This window comes from Chiloscyllium plagiosum, unplaced genomic scaffold (genome assembly GCF_037043375.1).
Source record: "Chiloscyllium plagiosum isolate Xiang-an unplaced genomic scaffold, Cpla_swu_hap1 HiC_scaffold_31, whole genome shotgun sequence".
In the NCBI taxonomy this organism is placed as follows: domain Eukaryota; kingdom Metazoa; phylum Chordata; class Chondrichthyes; order Orectolobiformes; family Hemiscylliidae; genus Chiloscyllium; species Chiloscyllium plagiosum.
The window spans coordinates 37309108-37327262 of record NW_028270169.1 but is presented as its reverse complement, the minus strand read 5'-3'; the positions used below and the strand labels follow the sequence as shown (position 1 = coordinate 37327262).

The following is an 18155-nucleotide window of genomic DNA, read 5'->3' as shown; positions in this document are numbered from 1 at the left end:
GAAGAAATCCTAGTTCTTGTGACCTGGCAAATCCGGAACTGAAATCAATATCAACAGGAAGAAAATTAAGAAATAAACCTACAGCGGTATAATACAAAGGAGAGCTACAACCAAATAACTGAAGGGTGGAGGCAATCAGCAGACACAAACAGTAAGCAGAAAGAAAGATGAACATAGAGAAATCTTGCAAAGAGCAGATAATAATCCACAGGAAGAGATCAGTTTTTCTGTTTAGTGGAAAAGGAGACATGAGTTCTTGAAGGTGCAATGTGAGCTAGATTTTTTAAAAAGCCTTGAAATCTGAAGTAAAGCTCAGAAATGCAACAGAGCTGGATATGTTCTCAGAAGTGGCCAAATTGTGAACCACGGTGCTATTGGTTGGTCAGTTGAAAAGGAACGATGAAATTATATACCATAGGATAGTCATGATGCAAGCAAGAGTAGGTTTGTAGAAGTGGGTTTTGCTGATGACTATTGATTGTGAAAGCTGGTGTATGTTAGGGCTCTTGATCTACCCAGCAAAAATAAAGAACAGCATTCTGGGGAACTCTGTTGCATTTGTCACATTGACACGGCATATGATGAAAATCCTTGAGATTCCACAAGATTCTGGTAAGATGTGAAAATATCGGAGTTGTTTTGGTGGGTGACATCAACTCCACCCATATTGACTGGGACTACCTCAGTGTTGGGGTTTGGATGGGGAGCAATTTGTTAGGTGTGTTCAGGAGACCTTTTTGAAACAGTATGTGGATAGTCTAATGAGGGAGGGCTTGTTCTGGACCTGGTATTGGGAAATGAGCCTGTTCATTTTTGGGAATAGTGACCATAATTCAGTAGGTTTTTGGTTACTCATGGATAAGGACAAGAGTGGACCTTGGATAAAGATGTTAAACTGACAGAAGGCCAACTACAACCAAGTTAGACAAGAATCAGAGAATAGGCAGAAGTGGGTACTGCAGACGCTGATGATCAGAGTCAAGATTAGAGTGGTGCTGGAAAAGCACAGCAGGTCAATCAATGAGGCTGGGAGCCTCAAGAGTTGAGAGATAAATGGGAGGGGGTGGGGCTGGGTTGAAAGTAGCTGAGAGATCATTTCCCCTCCCCCACCTTACCCCAGTTCCAACCTTCCAGCTCAGCATCGTCCTCCTCACTTGTCCTACCTGTCAATCTTCCTTCCCACCTATCCGCTCCACCCTCCTCTCTGGCCTATCACCTTTATCCCCATCTCCATCCAACTATTGCACTCTCAGTTACCTTCTCCCCAGCCCCACCCCCCTCCCATTTATCTCTCCATCTCAGAGACTCCCAGCCTCATTTCTGATGAAGGGCTTTTGCCTGAAATGTCAATTTTCCTGCTCCATGGATGTGGCCTGACCTGCTGCGCTTTTCCAGCACAACTCTAATCAAGAGTCGGAGAATGTATATTGGGAGCACCTGCTTGAGATTAACTCCACATCTGACATGGGGGAGTCTTTAAAGATCAGTTGATTAGTGTGCAGGACAGGCAAGCTCCTGTGAAAATGGAGGACAGGAAAAATTGTCAGCTTAGTCAAAAAAAGCATACTTAACATTCAGGCAACTAAAAACACACAAAGTCCTTGTAGAACATAAAGTAGGAAGGAACTCAAATGGAGAGAAGGGAGGGCTAAAAAGGGGCCATGAAATGTTCTTGGCCAACAGGATTAAGGAGAATCCCATGGCATTTAATGCATACTTTAGCAGCAAGAAGGTTCCTAGGGAAACACTAGGCCCACTCAAAGATTTAGGCCAGAGGAAGAGGGTGAGATCTTTCCTGAGTACTTTACATAGTGTGGGAGAAAGGTAAACCGCTCTGCCGGCCCACTACTTATTCACAGAACCCATACCTGTTGTTAGCTGAACACAGCATATCCATAATACCTCAACTTGACCACGATCTGCTCAGAAACTAAACAGCAAAACAAGACATTACCTAAACAGCTTCCAGACTGAAGGAATACACTCCTTAAATGACCTGATAACAGACATCCTACCTCACAATAGCATCACAACTCTTGTAGCCCTGATACCATCCCCAGTCTCCTCAGGTCCTAACTAGACTGAATGGCACCCAGATACCTGACGAAAATACACACCACCCTGCAGACCCATTGAAACCAGAATACTGGACATTAGCACCTGCTCGAGCAGAGGACCAGAACCTCCTGTTACAATTATTACCTGATTGCTACTACCGGACAACCGATTGTTTTCCATTGAATTCATACTGTCTTGTAATTAACAGTACACTACTGTAACACTATAAAAACTTTGTATCTGCAGCCCGGGGAAGAGGATCCTTGACTTAACTGTGCAGAGTATCCGTTTTGTACCAATCCTGTCAATTTCTCTTCCCCACCATAGCGTGAGAAATAAGCCAGTCGTGTCAATTTCACAAGATCTGTGTGTGGCCTCTACTTGTAATTGGATGATTCTCCGACAGTTTTGGTGTAGCCGACAGGCCCTTAACAGAGTAACGGACTGCACCTACATCTTAAACAACTCGGGGTTGGTGGGCTCTGACCTCACGCAGTGGGCCAGGCCTCAGGGAAAGAGTGGAAGATGCAGAAGGGAACTAAAATACTAATGATACCGAGTGCATTCCTCACCTCATCCTGACAGGGGACAGATGGCAAGGTCAGACGGTAGACAGGGCGGCCCCTACAACTTCTCCCCCAATACATTTCTCTCAAAATTCGGCTATTTTGCATGAACCTGGCCTGAGCTGGCGGGCCGGTGTGCAGAAAAGACACGTGCCAAGCAAGACGGAAAATTGGAAAGACTGTTGATTCAAATTTCTCAACTTGAAGGTCCTGAGATCATGGGAAATTGACTAGGGCGCCCCTGCTTGCTTTATTCATTTGTCTAGTGTTCTGTACTGTCTGTCTGTCCTACCTGTGTGTCTCTGTGACAGTCAGTGCTGCAGCCTGCCTTGCACTCCCAGTTCGGCCACTTAAAGGGACATGGGTGCGCGGAACTCCAGACTCTGCAAGGACCGACTGCACACAGGAACAGCTCTGCCTCGTCCCCTCGGGGAGAAAGGTCCATAGCCACTGATTTTGTCATGGAGAACACAAAGGCGCCATGGTAAATACGTGTGTTTCAAGACCAAGGTAGGAGATCCTCTTTTTACACCTGGGTCACCGGCAGACACAGTTTTAAAAGAGACAGAGGACAGCAGATATGTAATCCCCTTCAGCGGGAACGTCTACATATGGTCTCATGGCAACTGGCCATATGGAGGATCCTTTAATATTGATAAACTTGATTATTGGACCGCGACTATGATGGGCAGGCATAGGGACCCCTCCTGGGACACTTCCTATCTGCTGCAGTGCCTGGAGAAGTTTAAGGAAGTAACGAAGGGATACCAGCCCCTGACGTTAAAGAGCACCATCAGGCCCCAGACACTATGTCCCTGGCAGCATCTGTAAGGAGAGAAAAGAGCTGGTCAGTTAGACTCGAAATGTCAGCTCTTTTCTCTCCTTACAAAAGCTGCCAGACCTGCTGAGATTTTCCAGCATTTTCTCTTTTGGTTTCAGATTCCAGCATCCGCAGTCATTTGCTTTTACTTTTACGACTATTTCCCTGAATCCCATGCCCACTGCCTCGCCGCCGTACAACCCTCAGTACCCTAAGGTCTCCCTGCCAACTCCAGAACCAGACCCACTGACAAATGCAGCCCCAGAAGGACGTGGCAGCTACAGAAGCCTGACTTGACACCGCCACCCGAACCCGCTCAGACCACCACGCTGACGTGGCGTGGAGCTCTGCCCTGAAAGCACAACATCCCCCGCATTATGATCAACTCCACTGGCCTTGATAAGTCCTGGACCCACGCTGAGGTCCGAGCTATGCTGCAGGACGCCCCAGACCCGCGAAAGCGCCCTAGTGCATTCCACAACTGGCTCTCCCAGATTTGTGCCATTTACAATTGCCTGCAGCAGGATGTACAAACCCTCCTGCAGCTGGCTTACGGAAGCCACTGGGCAACGGTTCGTCCATCCATCGAGTTTCCCATCAAGCCGTGGGATGCAGCACGGGAGCACAGTAGCTGGCTCTACAGAATTGTTAAGGAGGCGATTAAAGCAGCTGCAAGGCAACAGGCTGACTTGGGTGCACTTACCCATTGCCTGCAGAAAACAGATTGTTCCTGACTGTATCACCCACTTTAAGGATGTCTGGGACTCCTTAGCAGGCATACCCTTACTAGGAAACGAGAAATTAGCTGTTCAGACTCTGTCGATAGCATGCTGCCTATATATGCCCCTTGTCATAATTTGACTTGGCAGACAACAGAGTGGGGGGAACACACTCGCCCCATTAAACAGTTTAGACAGGAGTGGACTGTTTGAGGTGCAGAACCAGAAGGAAGCGTATCCCTGGCTCACACAACCTGATAACCGGAGGGGCAGTTATAGGCAGACGCAGCACAATCGTTACAGACCTAGAGATAAGTTGTGGGGTCCGTAGTAAGAGAGGCCACTGGCCAAAGGATTGTTGGGCAGCTCCAGCCAGCAACACCTGAATGCTTCCACCCTCCTCCAGCCCTCACAGACACAACAAAATTGGATTCCCCCTCCCCCCCAGTGACAGCATCAACAGGCCGCCTACACTGTTGCTGAGCCATTTCCCTGGGGCCCGAAACCCTCGGGCTGCCGTGGGAGGGAGGTCCTGCAGGCTGCCTCTATACGCCTCTCCCACTTCCCGTTGGAAAACCCAATGATAGACGTGGAGGTGGGGGGTGTCTCATTTCAGTCTTGGTGGACTCTGGGGCCACCCACTCGTCTGTACCTCCCTCTCACAAACCGTTCGCACCGTGGGCATCTCCGGAGTATCCATGCTACAGCCACTATCAAACCCTGTCAACTTTAGCATAGGTCACTGCCCTGGATACAGCGGTAATCTCTGCAGTAGCCTTCCTGGGCTGGCAAACTCTTTGTAACTTAAACACTAGCATTCATTGCTCTCCCCAGGGTCTCACATTAGAAATCCCTGACACACCATTATTTCATACTTCAGGCTGCCATTTCCAGCAGCCTAGAGTCCTCTACTCCTACCAGCTACATTTACACCTCATCATGTTGGCACATGCCTGTCCACACCCTCCTTGACCCCTTCCTTTCCCTCCTCCTGACAGCCTTTCCATCCCCTGCTGTATCCTTCCTCTGCCGGGTGATATTGACAGGCCATGTCCTTTGTCAATGTCATTGCACTGCCTCAGGCCCAGAGGACCTTGGATCACCTTCCATTGCACTTGCAGACTCCCATCTTGCTTTGACCTCCCCGCTGGCACTGTCTGGACTGTATTTTGTGGGACCACAGGGGGGTTGTAGCAGAAGTCCAGCTCAATGCAGAGCAGACTGCACTGTTCTGCCACGAGCTGGCCTCATCAACAGCCCCTCGATCCCCAAGGATTTAGGATCCATGACAGCATGGCTATGATTCCATAGCGACCATTCCACTTTTTGTCCCTTGACCCTGCCAGTGGCCCGTCAGTTCAGATTGCCCAACTAAGACAGACTGAGTTCTGCGTGCGCTGCACTCCTATATCGGTGCAGACCACCTTCACCAAGCAAAGTCCAGCCGCTGCCCAACCTTCCGGGCTCGCTGTGGGCACATCACTTCAATCATGCAGGCCCAGTGCTATCTGTCCCACCATGTACAGTAACACTCAAGCACGGAGCTGGCCTGCCATCAATACGCCAGTACCCACTGTCACCGGTGATAACAGAGGGAATCAAACCGGTCATTGACTCCCTCTTGAAACAGGGCATCTTGATGCCTATGACTGCCCCTGCAATTCCCCTATCTTGTCTATCCCAAAACCCGGGAGGCCAGGGAAATGGCGTTTTCAGGACCGACAGGCAATCAATTCCATCGTTGTTCCCAGCTCCCCGGTGGTCCCTGACATGAACGCCATTCTCACCAGCGGACACTTGCTTCTCTGTAATTGACTTCTGTTCAGCCTTTTTCTCCATCAAATCATCCCCTGAGAGCCAGTACCTCTTCGCTTTCACTTACGGTGGCCACCAGTATACATGGATCCGGCTTCCTCAAGAGTATACAGACAGCCCCACAGTCTATGCCTCTGCAGGAAACTGGATGCTTACAACCCTGCACTTGCTGTGCCAAAGCACTCTCCTTCAGTACGCCGACAATTTATTAGTGGCCTCCACCTCCACTGATTCATGCATTCGGACACTGTTGGTTATTCCACTGCCTGGCACAGGATGGACACTGGGTCTCCAAAGACAACATGCAACTCTGTCAGGAGACAATACAATACCCGGGATATGAACTCTTGCATGGCCTCAGAGCACTGTCTAAGGAGCGGGTGACAGCCATTACCAAGCTCTCCCTGCCTGCCACATGGTCTCTGCTGCTAGCTTTCCTGGGGGATGATCAATTATTGCAGGCATTAGATTCCTGATCACTGTGCCATTAATGCGCTCCTTACGTGAGGCATCCTCATCAAAGCAGCCAAAGATGTGCTGGACGCCTAGGATGGAACAGGCATTCACAAACCTCAAGCAACGGCTAATCTCCGCTCCTGCTCTGGGAATCCTTGACTATTCACAGCCATTTTACCTGTACATGACTGAGAAAGAGGGATATACATCCAGCATCTTAACACAGGTTCATGGAGATCTCCAGCACCCCATAGCTTTTTATTCTGTACAATTGCCACTGGTTGTAAGGGGAATGCTGGCCTGTTCAAGAGCTGTGGCGGCCACTGCGGTAATGGTAGAGAAGGCCACCTGCATTGTGCTGGGCTACCCATGCACTGTTTTGGTTCCCCATTTGGTCTCCCTGTGCTTAACTCAGCAGCAACACATCACTCGGAGAACAGGTTACGAGATTGCATTGCTCTCCCAGGCCAACTTCTCCCTTCAGCGTGCCCCCACTTTAAACTCCGCCACTTTTCTTCCTGTCACCCAGGAAGCCTCTGCAGACAACCATGATAGTTTCGACCTTGTGCAGCAGGTTGTCACCCCACGCGCTGATCTCTCTGAAACACTGCTAGATAACCCTGACCTAATCGTCTTTACAGATAGGTCTTCATTCAGACCCTCAGACCAACAGACACTGGCAGGATACGCCAGGGTACACCCTTTGAGACCAAGTCTGCCGCGCTACCAATGGGACATCCGCAGAAGCTGGAACTACTCGCCCTCATCAGAGCCTGTATTATCACTGAAGGCAGTTCAGCCAACATTTATATGGACTCCAGGTATGCTTTCGGAGTCATCCATGACTTGGGCACCATCTGGAAACAGAGGGGTTTTATTACTTCAGCAAGGAAGCCATTACAACATGCTCAGTTAATTGACGACCTGCTAAAAGCTATCCTCCTACCCTCTGCTGTGGCTATTATAAAGTGTGCTGCCCACACCTCTGCCAGTGACGCTGTCATCCCTCAGAAATGCCTCTGCTGACACAGCGGCTCGATAATTTGATTTAAACCCTACTACAAACATCCTACAGACCCCCAGGATACGGAAACCTCTGGAATCCCCATACCTCACAGACGCAATACAAGCAGCTCAACAAGCTGTTCCACAGGTGGAAAAGGATAGTTGGTTCCGCCTCAGGGCGAGGCAATCACCCTCCCTACAACTACTGGTGCATTCCAATGGCTGCATTATCTGTCCCAAGGTCCACCTACATGCACTGGCCCTAGCAGTCCACGGCATTGGCCACACAGGGAACAGGGAGGGTGGTACATCCGGTCAGGCAATCTTAGTATGTGCCAGGATTTGTAGCTACAACCCAAGCCCTGCTGTCACGCTGTGCCACTCGCCTCCAAAACAATGCAGGCAAGCCTATCGCCAAGTATGACCACTTACTTATTCCTGAGGGACCCCTTCATTCATCTACAAATCAACTATGCCCACACGCCCCCGAAACAAGACTTTAAATATATTTTGGTCATTATTGATATGTTTTCTAAGTGGGTGGAAGCGTACCCAACAAGAGGGGATGACACCAGGAGAGTGATTAAATGTCTGATGAAAGATGTTATTCCCAGATTCGGAATGCCGGTAATATTGCAACGGACAGGGGGACCCACTTCAAAAAGAACATCACAACTGGTATTAGCGAAGTGCTCGGAATACCATGGAAACGGCACATTCCCCATCAGACATGGTGGAACAGATGAATGGCACACCTAAAACTACCCTAACTAAAATTACCCAGGAAACAGATCTGCCCTGACCAGACACCTTGCCCCTTTTGAGGTCCTTATGGGAAGACCCATGCCTACAGCAAAAAGGCCCCCAAAACTCTCCACAGAAACAGCACTACTCCTGACACAGGAGGCTGTGCTAGATTACATCCAAGCCCTCAGTTGGGTCATTAACCCTAATCATGATTTGGTGAAGGCAGGGATGTCCACACCCCACCTCGAGCCACTTCATCCGTTCAAACCTAGGGACTATGTAATGATCAAGTCACTAGAAAAAGATCCCCTCTCTCCTCGGTGGAAAGGTCCGCACCTGGTGCTTCTGACAAGCTGTCAAACTGAAAGTGGATAGTACTGATGCATTTAAGGGAAATTCAGATAGGGACAAATGAGATGAAGTAAGATGAGAGGAGGTGGCTTGTGTGAAGCACAAACACTGTCACAAACCTGTTGCACTGAATGATCTATTTCTGTGGAATACTGATGTGCAGTTTGAATGCTGTCCTTTAACAGCAAGTGTGCCCAGCAGAGGGCCAGCACCATACACTCAGCAGTGACTTGCAAAATAGTCATGCTGCAACACCCAAACTTCAGAAACCAAAGGACACTGCAAAATTAAACTGTGGAATTTTGTGAATAAATTCTAACAGTGTTTAGAACTAACAAATGGTGAATTTTAATTTTCCATTGCCATAATCCCTTGATACCTTCCTGTGACTTTCCTCTGTGCATATGGTGATGGGGCATTCTTTCTAAAGCTGTTACTGAAAGGAATAGAATGTACACTGTGCTTGAAGTTTCATATAATCTGCAGTCCTTATCATTTAGCTCTTTACTATGATGAGTTAATGGTTTGGGGATTTACAGGACTTACTCTTGATGGTTGTTACATAATGTTCAGTGTACTTCAATGCAGCTGAGAGTAATACAAGCAAATACAAAGGCAAAGTCTACACGTGTATGAACAGATCTGCACGTGGCCAATTTTAGTGTCAGAACATAACTAATGCATTTGAATTTATGGATTATTTAATAGAGACATTTTTAAACTCAATTATGATTTTCAAGGCATTGTAGGAGAATGATGGTGAGGTACAAGATCAGCCATGATCTCCTTATATTTTTATGAGTAATTCCAACCTCTGCATAATCTTGTTGAACAGCAAGAATTCTCTTGAGAATAAGATGATATTCTAAAGCTGAGAATTTTTTTTTACCTTTGATGGTTCCAGTTTTTCATGAAGATCACGACATTCTTGCCTCAGTTCCTCAATCTGTTTGTCCTTGGCAAGGATGATATCAGCATGTTCGGAAAGATCTTTGGCACGTTGCCTGGCAAAGGCCTTCTTGTAATGTTCCAGATTGGAGCCTTTAGCTAGGACAGGAGAGTTCACCTAAATGAAATACCAGAGTAAGATACTAAGGATAATTTTCAACAACAGCAATAGGTACATACTGATAGTCTGACTTTGATTAAAATCTGACCTTTGAGTGTCAATTCCTTACCAATCCCCATCTGGCTATACTTGGCATCAGCTGTGCCAGTCTAACCAATCCAAAGGAAGAATGTCTGAGTCACTAAGACATACTTTGACTTTCCAGCAATTTCTCCAGCATCATGGTCTTCTTATCCCAGTCTTTGACTGTCAGCCTCTAAACTGAGCTCTCTCCACCTCATCTCAATCTCTAGCTCAACTCCTTTTAGCCTCTGAGGAAGGGTCACTCGACCTGAAACGTTAACTCTGATTTCTCTCCACAGATGCTGCCAGACCTACTGATCTTCTCCAACAATTTCTGTTTTTAATCCCTTTAGTCTTCTTCCTCCAAACGTCCTGTTCTCTAAACATCCTAAAACCACTTCGTCCCACATGAATTCACTGAATCACATTCACAGCCAATCCCTTACCATTACTTTGATTTTCTATCTTCTCATGGCTTCAATCATTGACAATGCCATTTCTGGTCATTTCCATACATGCCTAACTGTCAATGTTGCCTCATTCCTTTTCTGTCTCTATCTATGTCCACATTGGCAAGAAATCTTTCCTCAAGTTTTTTTTTCCCCAATTGCATTGCTTTAAATGCCCGGTCTTGACGTTTTATTCACTACCTCTGCAACTGTCAATCATTCCTATACACGCATTTGATGGCCTCATTCCCTGGAAAACCTTGACTTACTTTTATCCTGAGGATTATATTTGGTTCTGTCCACATCAACTCTCCCATAAATTCAAGCATCATAAACTTTAGCATATGTGCCAGATAACTGGAATAGCCATTCATCACCAGTGCTGCTTAGACAACATAAAATAGCCCAATACTGGAGAATCCCCATAGAACACCTCAGGCTCCTGAACTTGCTTTCAAAATCTCTATCTTTCCAGCATCTTGATTCTATTTATTTTTTAAAATTCACCTCTATGAACAAGACATTTGGTTATCTCCCCTAACCTTTACCTAGGCTTCGCATGCATTTTTGCTTACTTGTCTGTAGACTTGCCCTTACAAATACAAATGGTTGCACCCATCACATTTCTGCAGGCATGACCAAGATTTTGGTAGAAGTAACACACAAAACCCGAAGGAAGCAAAAATAGATAGAGATATATATAACATGATACCCACTCTAGTACACCAGGCAAACCAGTATAAGGTCAGTGGGAATACCCTATCTTAGACCAAGAAAGCTACTCAACTGTTGGGAAGAGTAATCTTCAATTTTTTTGTCTCTTCAAATGTTTATCTAATTTCCTTTTGAAAGTGTTTATCACTTCTGCCTCCATTACACCTCAGGAAGTACATTCCAAATGCTCACCACTCACAGCAAAAATAGATCTTCCTCACGTTGTTTTTGCTTCTTTGGTCAATTGCCTTAAACCAGTGCCTCCTAGTTCTCGATGTTTCTACCATTTGGAACGGTTTCTTATTCTTTACTCTATAAAGATTTCTCATAATTTTGAACACATGCAATTTCTTCTCAACCTTCTCAGCTCAAAGAACAAGGATTTGAACTCAGTAAATCTATTTATGCAAGTGGAATCCTTTATCCCTGGAAAATCCTTGCTAAACTTTTCTGTACTATCTTTAATGCCCTCATATCTTTCCTAAAGTGCAGGGCCCAGGACTATACACAGTTCTCCAGTTCAGACTCAGTAATGTGTTATAAAGGTTTACCAGAATTTCGTTGCTTTTGTACTCCATGCTTCTATTTATGAAGTCCAGATCTAATATTCCTTTTTAATAATTTTCTCAATATACACCACCAGCTATCTTTGTCCTTGCATCTCCTTTAGAATTCCGTCCTTTATTTTATAGTGCCTTTCTTCATTCTTTCAACTTAAATATATTGCTTCAAACTTCTCTGCACTAAATCTCACCTGCCACATGTCTGCATATTCCATTAACCTGTCCACAGTCCCTTGAGCACTGTTACAATACTCCTTAAAGTTCACAATTCCTTCCAAGTTTTGTGTCACTGGCAAATTTTGACATGGTGCTCTACACCCCTAAAATCTTGCTCCCTCTTCATTTTAATAAAGATCAAGAAATTCTGTAGCGTGATTCCTGGGGTCCCTGACTGTTTGTGTTCCTCCAGTCCCAAGAACAATTATTCACCACCACCTCTGGATTCCAAAGAAGAATCATATTGCATTTGAAACATTAACACTGTTTCTTTCACCACAGATGCTCAATATTTCCAGAACTTCCTGTTTTAATTTGTTTAAATGCTCTTTGTTTCCTGTCACTCAGCCAGCTTCATATCTATGTTGTCTGTGTCCCGTTTTTCCCCATGGCTTCAACTTTGCTAATAAGTCTAATGTGTGACATTTTATCAAACACCTTCTACTAGTTCTTATGCATCACATCAACTGTATTACTTTCATCAACTACCAAAAACTCAATCCCAATTAATTAAACTTGACTTACTTTTCACAAATCCAAGGTGGCTTTCCCTACTTAATCTGCATTTGTCCAAGTGACAGTTAATTTTGTCCCAGATTATCATCCCTAAAATTTCTCCCATAACCAATTAGTCTGTAGTTGCTGCATTTTTGAATTTGACATCCTTTTTTGAATAAGGGTATAATATTTGCAAATTTTTATTTCTCTAGCATCCCCTTTCCATCTAGGGAGCATTAGAAGATTGTGGCCTCTACCTCCTCTTTATCCACTTTTAGATCATACACTTTCCTTACTACTTCAATTTCACTATGACCTGGTAGTTTCTCCTTTCTTGGCAAAGACTGACATAAAGTGTACATTTAGTACCCCAGCCATATCCTGCAACTCTATACATTGACCATTTTTTGGCCCCTAATCAGCCTAACACCACCCCCGAGTACTCTTTTACCACTTATGTGCTAACAGAAAACTCTGTATTTCTTTTCATGTTAACAACCATTTGTCTCTCATACTCTCTTTTTGCATCTCTGCTGTCTTTTTCCACTTTCCTTCTTAACTACTAACAAAATTCATTCAGTCATCAACTTTATTTACTAAGATTCTTTTTTCAGTGTAAACCCAAGGCAAATCTCATTGTAAATCACTTACTCCATATAATGCTATCTCATTTTGTTACTGTAGTGCTATCTGTATCTCCCAAACCTTTATGCGATGTATTTATGCGCCACTGGTTCCGTTCCGTGCTAAGTTAATTTAAGCCATCTTCAAAAACACTGGCAAATGATAAGTGAGAATATAGGTTCTGATTCTAATTAAGTGCAGCCTATCCAGCCACTAGGTTCAGATATCTCCAGGACCAGTCCCATAATCCCAAGAATCTAAAGCTGTCGTTCCTGCCCCATTTCTCCAGACATACATTCTGATCTACATTCCTACTTTAATACTCAAGAGTACGTGGCATAGGGAGTAATCCTGAGATTACTATCTTTGAGACCTTGTTGACTAGACTCTTTGTTCATTGCTGAAAATCCATTTACAAGACCACATCATTTATTCGACTCAGATCTTTCAAGCTGATCTTTTTACAACCTCTGGCTGCTCACGGTCTCCCATCACAATATTCTGTAGTCACTCAGAGTGTTGACTCCACCAGCAGCAAGGAAACAAACCGTTCTGAATTCACATCTGTGGCTGCAGAAATGCCCTATTCTCAAAACCATACAACACTCAATCATTATTGTTTCCTCAACTTTTAACCTACCCCCACTATATGGCTGAGCCCCAAACTGTCTTGACTCAAGCTGTACTCCCAGACAAACCATCACTGGCATTCAGAACTGATTAAACAGTGAGATGCACACATGGGGCTGCTCTACTACCTGCCTGGTTCTACTTAATTGTCTTGTGGTCACCCATTTCCTTCCTCCCTAGACATGCTTAAGCTGAGGGATGGCCATATCTTGCAATGTGCTACTCTGAAAAGTAACATGGATGCACCACACTGCAGCTACTGTTGAACTTCTAAAGCCTGGAGTGCAAATGCTTCCAGCTGATGAGACAAGTGCAGTGCCCCAGGAGACAAGAAGAATTCTGTAGTACCCACATGGAAGGAGACGTGAACTGAACAGGATTGAGGTGCCCTCCTATTTCTCCATATATTAGACTAACTAAACTTCACAGAAATAAATGAAAGTCTTACTGAATGTAGATATTAAATTGCTTATCTTGTTTATTAACTTGATAAGTAAGTAATATGTTACAGTTTCTGAGTTTGAGACACCTCCCGATCTTAAGCCACAACATTAAAACTGCAATACTCAAGAGACAATGTCCTACCTATTGTCCAGGTCAGATCACCCCTTCATTTTCTTTTGTTGATTTTTAACCTCTGGGTCATGAACCTTATACAAGCGCACCCCTGAGCTTGCACTGTTTCTCCTACAGGTCCACTCCAATGCCTCCTTTAACTCACACTGATCCTCTAACTCTCATGTGGGCTTGCTTCTGTACCTAGCTTTAACTCCCAATGCTCGTCTTGCTCTCCCACAGATCTTCTCCTCATCTGGCTTTACCTTTTGCCATTCCTTTCACTTTCTCCAGGCGGCTTTCATCTCCCAACAACTCCTCTGGCTGGCCCTCACCCAGGACCACTCCTGACCTTCTTTATCAGCTGCCCTGACTCTCAACCACCTTCTCTATTCCAGGATAATAAGTCTTCTTATAGTACATAAGAACTGCCCATGAAATCAGTTAATTCATCACCAACTAAGAATAAAAAATGAGACCCATTGGTCCACCTGGATTGTATGCTGTAGCACAAAACTACTGGGGAAGCAGTTCATTAATATATGAAATACAGACTGTAGATACATATTCACTACATGCGAATTCTTACAGTATCACCTGAACATTGGGAAGGAATGATAATTTAAGCCTTCAGCCAAAAATCAGTGTATTATCGTATAGTGATCAAGACTCGGTAAGTTCTTGTGACTAGTAACTTTGCATCATCAAATTTGCTTTGTTGAAATCTTGAACCTTTTAACATAGGAGATTTTTATAAGACAGTGAGCAGACTTAGCTCCACGTTTCCGAGACATTGTCATTTAAATCCTCATAAATATTAAAAAAAGAAAGTGTCTTATCCACGAGAAAAATAAATTTTAGTTCAACTGAGTGCTCTGAAATGCTTTTAACATCTAAGAATAAAATTTGAATATGTTCATACCACTAGGAGTTTTAACACAATTAAAATTCTAAACTAGGTGCAATGCTTGGAGGCAATATTTGTGCATCACACAAAAGTGCGAAGTCTGCAAAAGCTGTTTGCCTCCGAGACAATATTGTCACGGCTCTGATCTGTCATGTTACCTTGATCAGATGCATTTGCCATATGTTGGAGTAGGTACAGCACATACCAGCTCCACGTATAGTCTGATCCACTTGCCTGATAGTTGTGTAGATAGATTATATAATGACTCCAAGTAATGTGTGATCTATCAGACAGTTGTTCAGGTAGATATATGAAATACTGATGATGAGTACAGCAGAGGTACACAATGTTGTCAACAGCTTCCAAAGTGGCAATGGTTCTACAAGCAGCATCCAGGCACAAGTTCAGATGTTGAAGTTAACGATTACACAGACTGGATGAGTGAATGTACAGGCTCAACAAACCTTTAAAAATTATTTTAGAATCTATGTATTTTCTACTTGACATTTCTACCTGTGATGAATAGGGGAGGTAATGGCCTAACAGTATTATTGTTAAAGTATTAAACCAGAGGTCTAGGCAATGTTCTGTGGAGCGGGGTTCAAATCCTGCCACAGTGGATGGTAGAATTTAAATTCAATAAAAATCTGGAATTGAGAGTCTAATGATGACCATGAAACCATGGTAAACTGTCAGGAAACATACATCTGGTTCACTATTGTCCTTTAGGGAGGGAAGCTGCCATCCTTACCTGTTCTGGACTATATGTGACTCCAGACTCTCAGAAAATCTGGATGACTCTTAACTGTCCTCTGGGCAATTAAGGATGGGCAGTAAATGCTGGTATAGCCAGCAACACCCTCATCCCATAAATAAATTTTTAAAAAGTACTGGGCTTGTAAAAGAATGTATGGAAAGCAAAAGGCACTGATTGTTTTGATGGGAAGTCATTTCCATAACTCTTCTCTTTGGTGATTGATTAAACATGTGGTAGAATTCATAATAAATTCAATTCCAGAGGAAAAGAGTAGTTGTGTCATGTTAAATACTATGTTCTTGCTTTATGATTTCTTAAGCTGTTATAATCATAACCGAAGTTCAGTTGATTAATTATTGCAGCTGCTGATATTTAATAATTTGCTTGTATTGTATATCTACAAAATGACTAAACATGTCAATCTGCACAAATAGAAGAACAAAAGTGTGTCAAGATTAGAGTTGAGTTCGGATGCTGCCTGACCTACTGTGCTTTTCCAGTACCACTCTAACCTTGACGCTGATCTCCAGAATGGGCAGTACTCCTTTTTACCAAGCAAACATTTGTGCCAACCCTAAGTGATGTTTGGTGTAGATTTTGAGCATAGGGCATTTGAACTAAAAGCAGCATTCCTAGAATCTGGAAAGAGATGTAAACCAATCCTGGCAAAGTTACACATGCCTTTAACAGAGTGTCATCTTCGATTGTCCTGACTTGATAATATTGGAAATTATTACTTTTTGAGTACTCTAAAATCAATGTCAGTGACATAAACAATGCTTGAAAGTGGAGGACACAAACTGAAAAATGTTTGTAACTGACGACAGTAATGATATTTGGACCACTGATCAGATTGGGATCTAACCTTGCTTCACTTGTTTTCAGTTACATAGTCACAGGCAAAACTATCAAGGTCACATGACAATCAAACTATTCCCTTAAAACAATGGATTCCTATGTATGGTCTGGTGTCTTTATCTCTTCCCTCAATGCAGTACACACCTGTCTTTCATTTTTTAGTTCACCACAGGGTGAAAGCCAACCTTCCAGTATTGCATACAGCAGAACCACTCTTTCAAAGAGAAAACAAAGAACTGCAGATGCTGGAAATATTGATGGCTGTAAGCTGTGGCAGATTGCAACTGCAAGAACTTGTTTTCCATCAAGTTTTAAGTTGTACTGTGATGTAGAAAGATGTCTTGGGATTTTAACATTGCATTTACACTTTGTGATATTTGACAAGTCAGCTGTGATCTTGAAGCAGAAAATTTAATCCAAACACGATTCAGAACCTTGCAATTGTTTGCGTGAAATGGGGTATTTGGATATTCGGCACCATGGGCAAATTGCATAAATCACATGCAGTTACAAAGAAACACAGCTGTGAAACGACAGAAATACTGAAAGCTTTTTCAGCTCATCAGTAAATGTACAAGAAGCGTTGTGTCACATCAGTAGGGATGCTTTCTGTCACATCTCTTTGGTTACGTGATTAATGTATCTTTTGCAATGTTTTACTAAACTTAATTGTGAATAAGATAAAACTAATCCCCAGCATTCTGTGTACCTCGTAAGTGGATGTTACTCATTCACATCTTTCTGTAGCAATCGCAATGCAAGTAAATATATCAGACTCAAGGTCTACAACTCTGATTTAAAATATTCGTAGAGAACTTAACACAGAAGTAGCTGCTTCCAACTGCCCATAAAGCTTTCTTCTCATCTTCAGAAAATTTGCATAAACAAAAGTTGTTTGAAGAAAATTAATGATGTACAATTATTTTAAGGTCCCAGTGATTATTCTTCACAATTGCTTACAATAGTTTGAGGAGGTTATATTTTAATTCCTGGAGACTCTAGAGCAATGCTGGAGGGTTGGAAACACTAACCAGATTCGAACATTACAAAACCTCCCACACCAGCAGCTAGCTCACTGAGAAATGAGTACTTTTAGTCACTTTCCTCTTTTAATATCAGACTGCTGACAGATTTACTTTGGCAGCTTAGTGTTTGGACACAATAAAGAGAAAGCAGAGCATCACACCTGGCAATGACATATCACCACATCCAACCTATCTAACACTGTCGAAGCTACCTTGCTGCACGGAGATAATCTCCAGGAAGGTGTAAGTTAAGCTCCTGCACTGGGACTCTTGACCCTTTCTTCATTCAGCAAATCATTCACCTTCCTGGAAAGCAAATGTTGAAAACTTGAATTGAGCATTTGCATAATGACTTTGAACACTCTGTTCACTGGTTCAGGAAGAGGCTGAGGATTGCTCAGATGAAGCTGCACACTCTGAGGAAGCACCATCACATAGTCACCCTCCATCAGTTCAGAAACACACACTTCAGTGGGGGAGAGGGGGGCACCATGACAGTTGTCACATGATGAGGTACACACATCCCAACTGAGCAGAATCAGATAATGAGACAGGGACAGCAATGGGAAGCAACTAGGTTGTGCTCCGCTGGATTAAGGTTTGCACCTTGGGTGCCATCCACAGTGAGGATTACCCTGGAGCAACATTGGACAATGGAAGTTTCTGTTAATAGTTCCGCAGGCACTGTGC

At 43.8% G+C, this 18155-nt stretch overlaps 1 protein-coding gene across 9 annotated transcripts in view; it reads right to left on the bottom strand.

The window, feature by feature from the left end:
* Positions 1-18155, bottom strand: part of tspoap1 (TSPO associated protein 1) — a 299740-nt gene that overhangs the window by 145431 nt on the left and 136154 nt on the right. For all 9 annotated transcript variants that reach the window (XM_087977435.1, XM_043718641.2, XM_087977432.1 and 6 more), the window contains exon 4: positions 9427-9603. In XM_087977435.1, coding sequence (XP_087833561.1) covers positions 9427-9603 — 177 coding nt within the window. The remainder of the gene's footprint in view (positions 1-9426; positions 9604-18155) is intronic.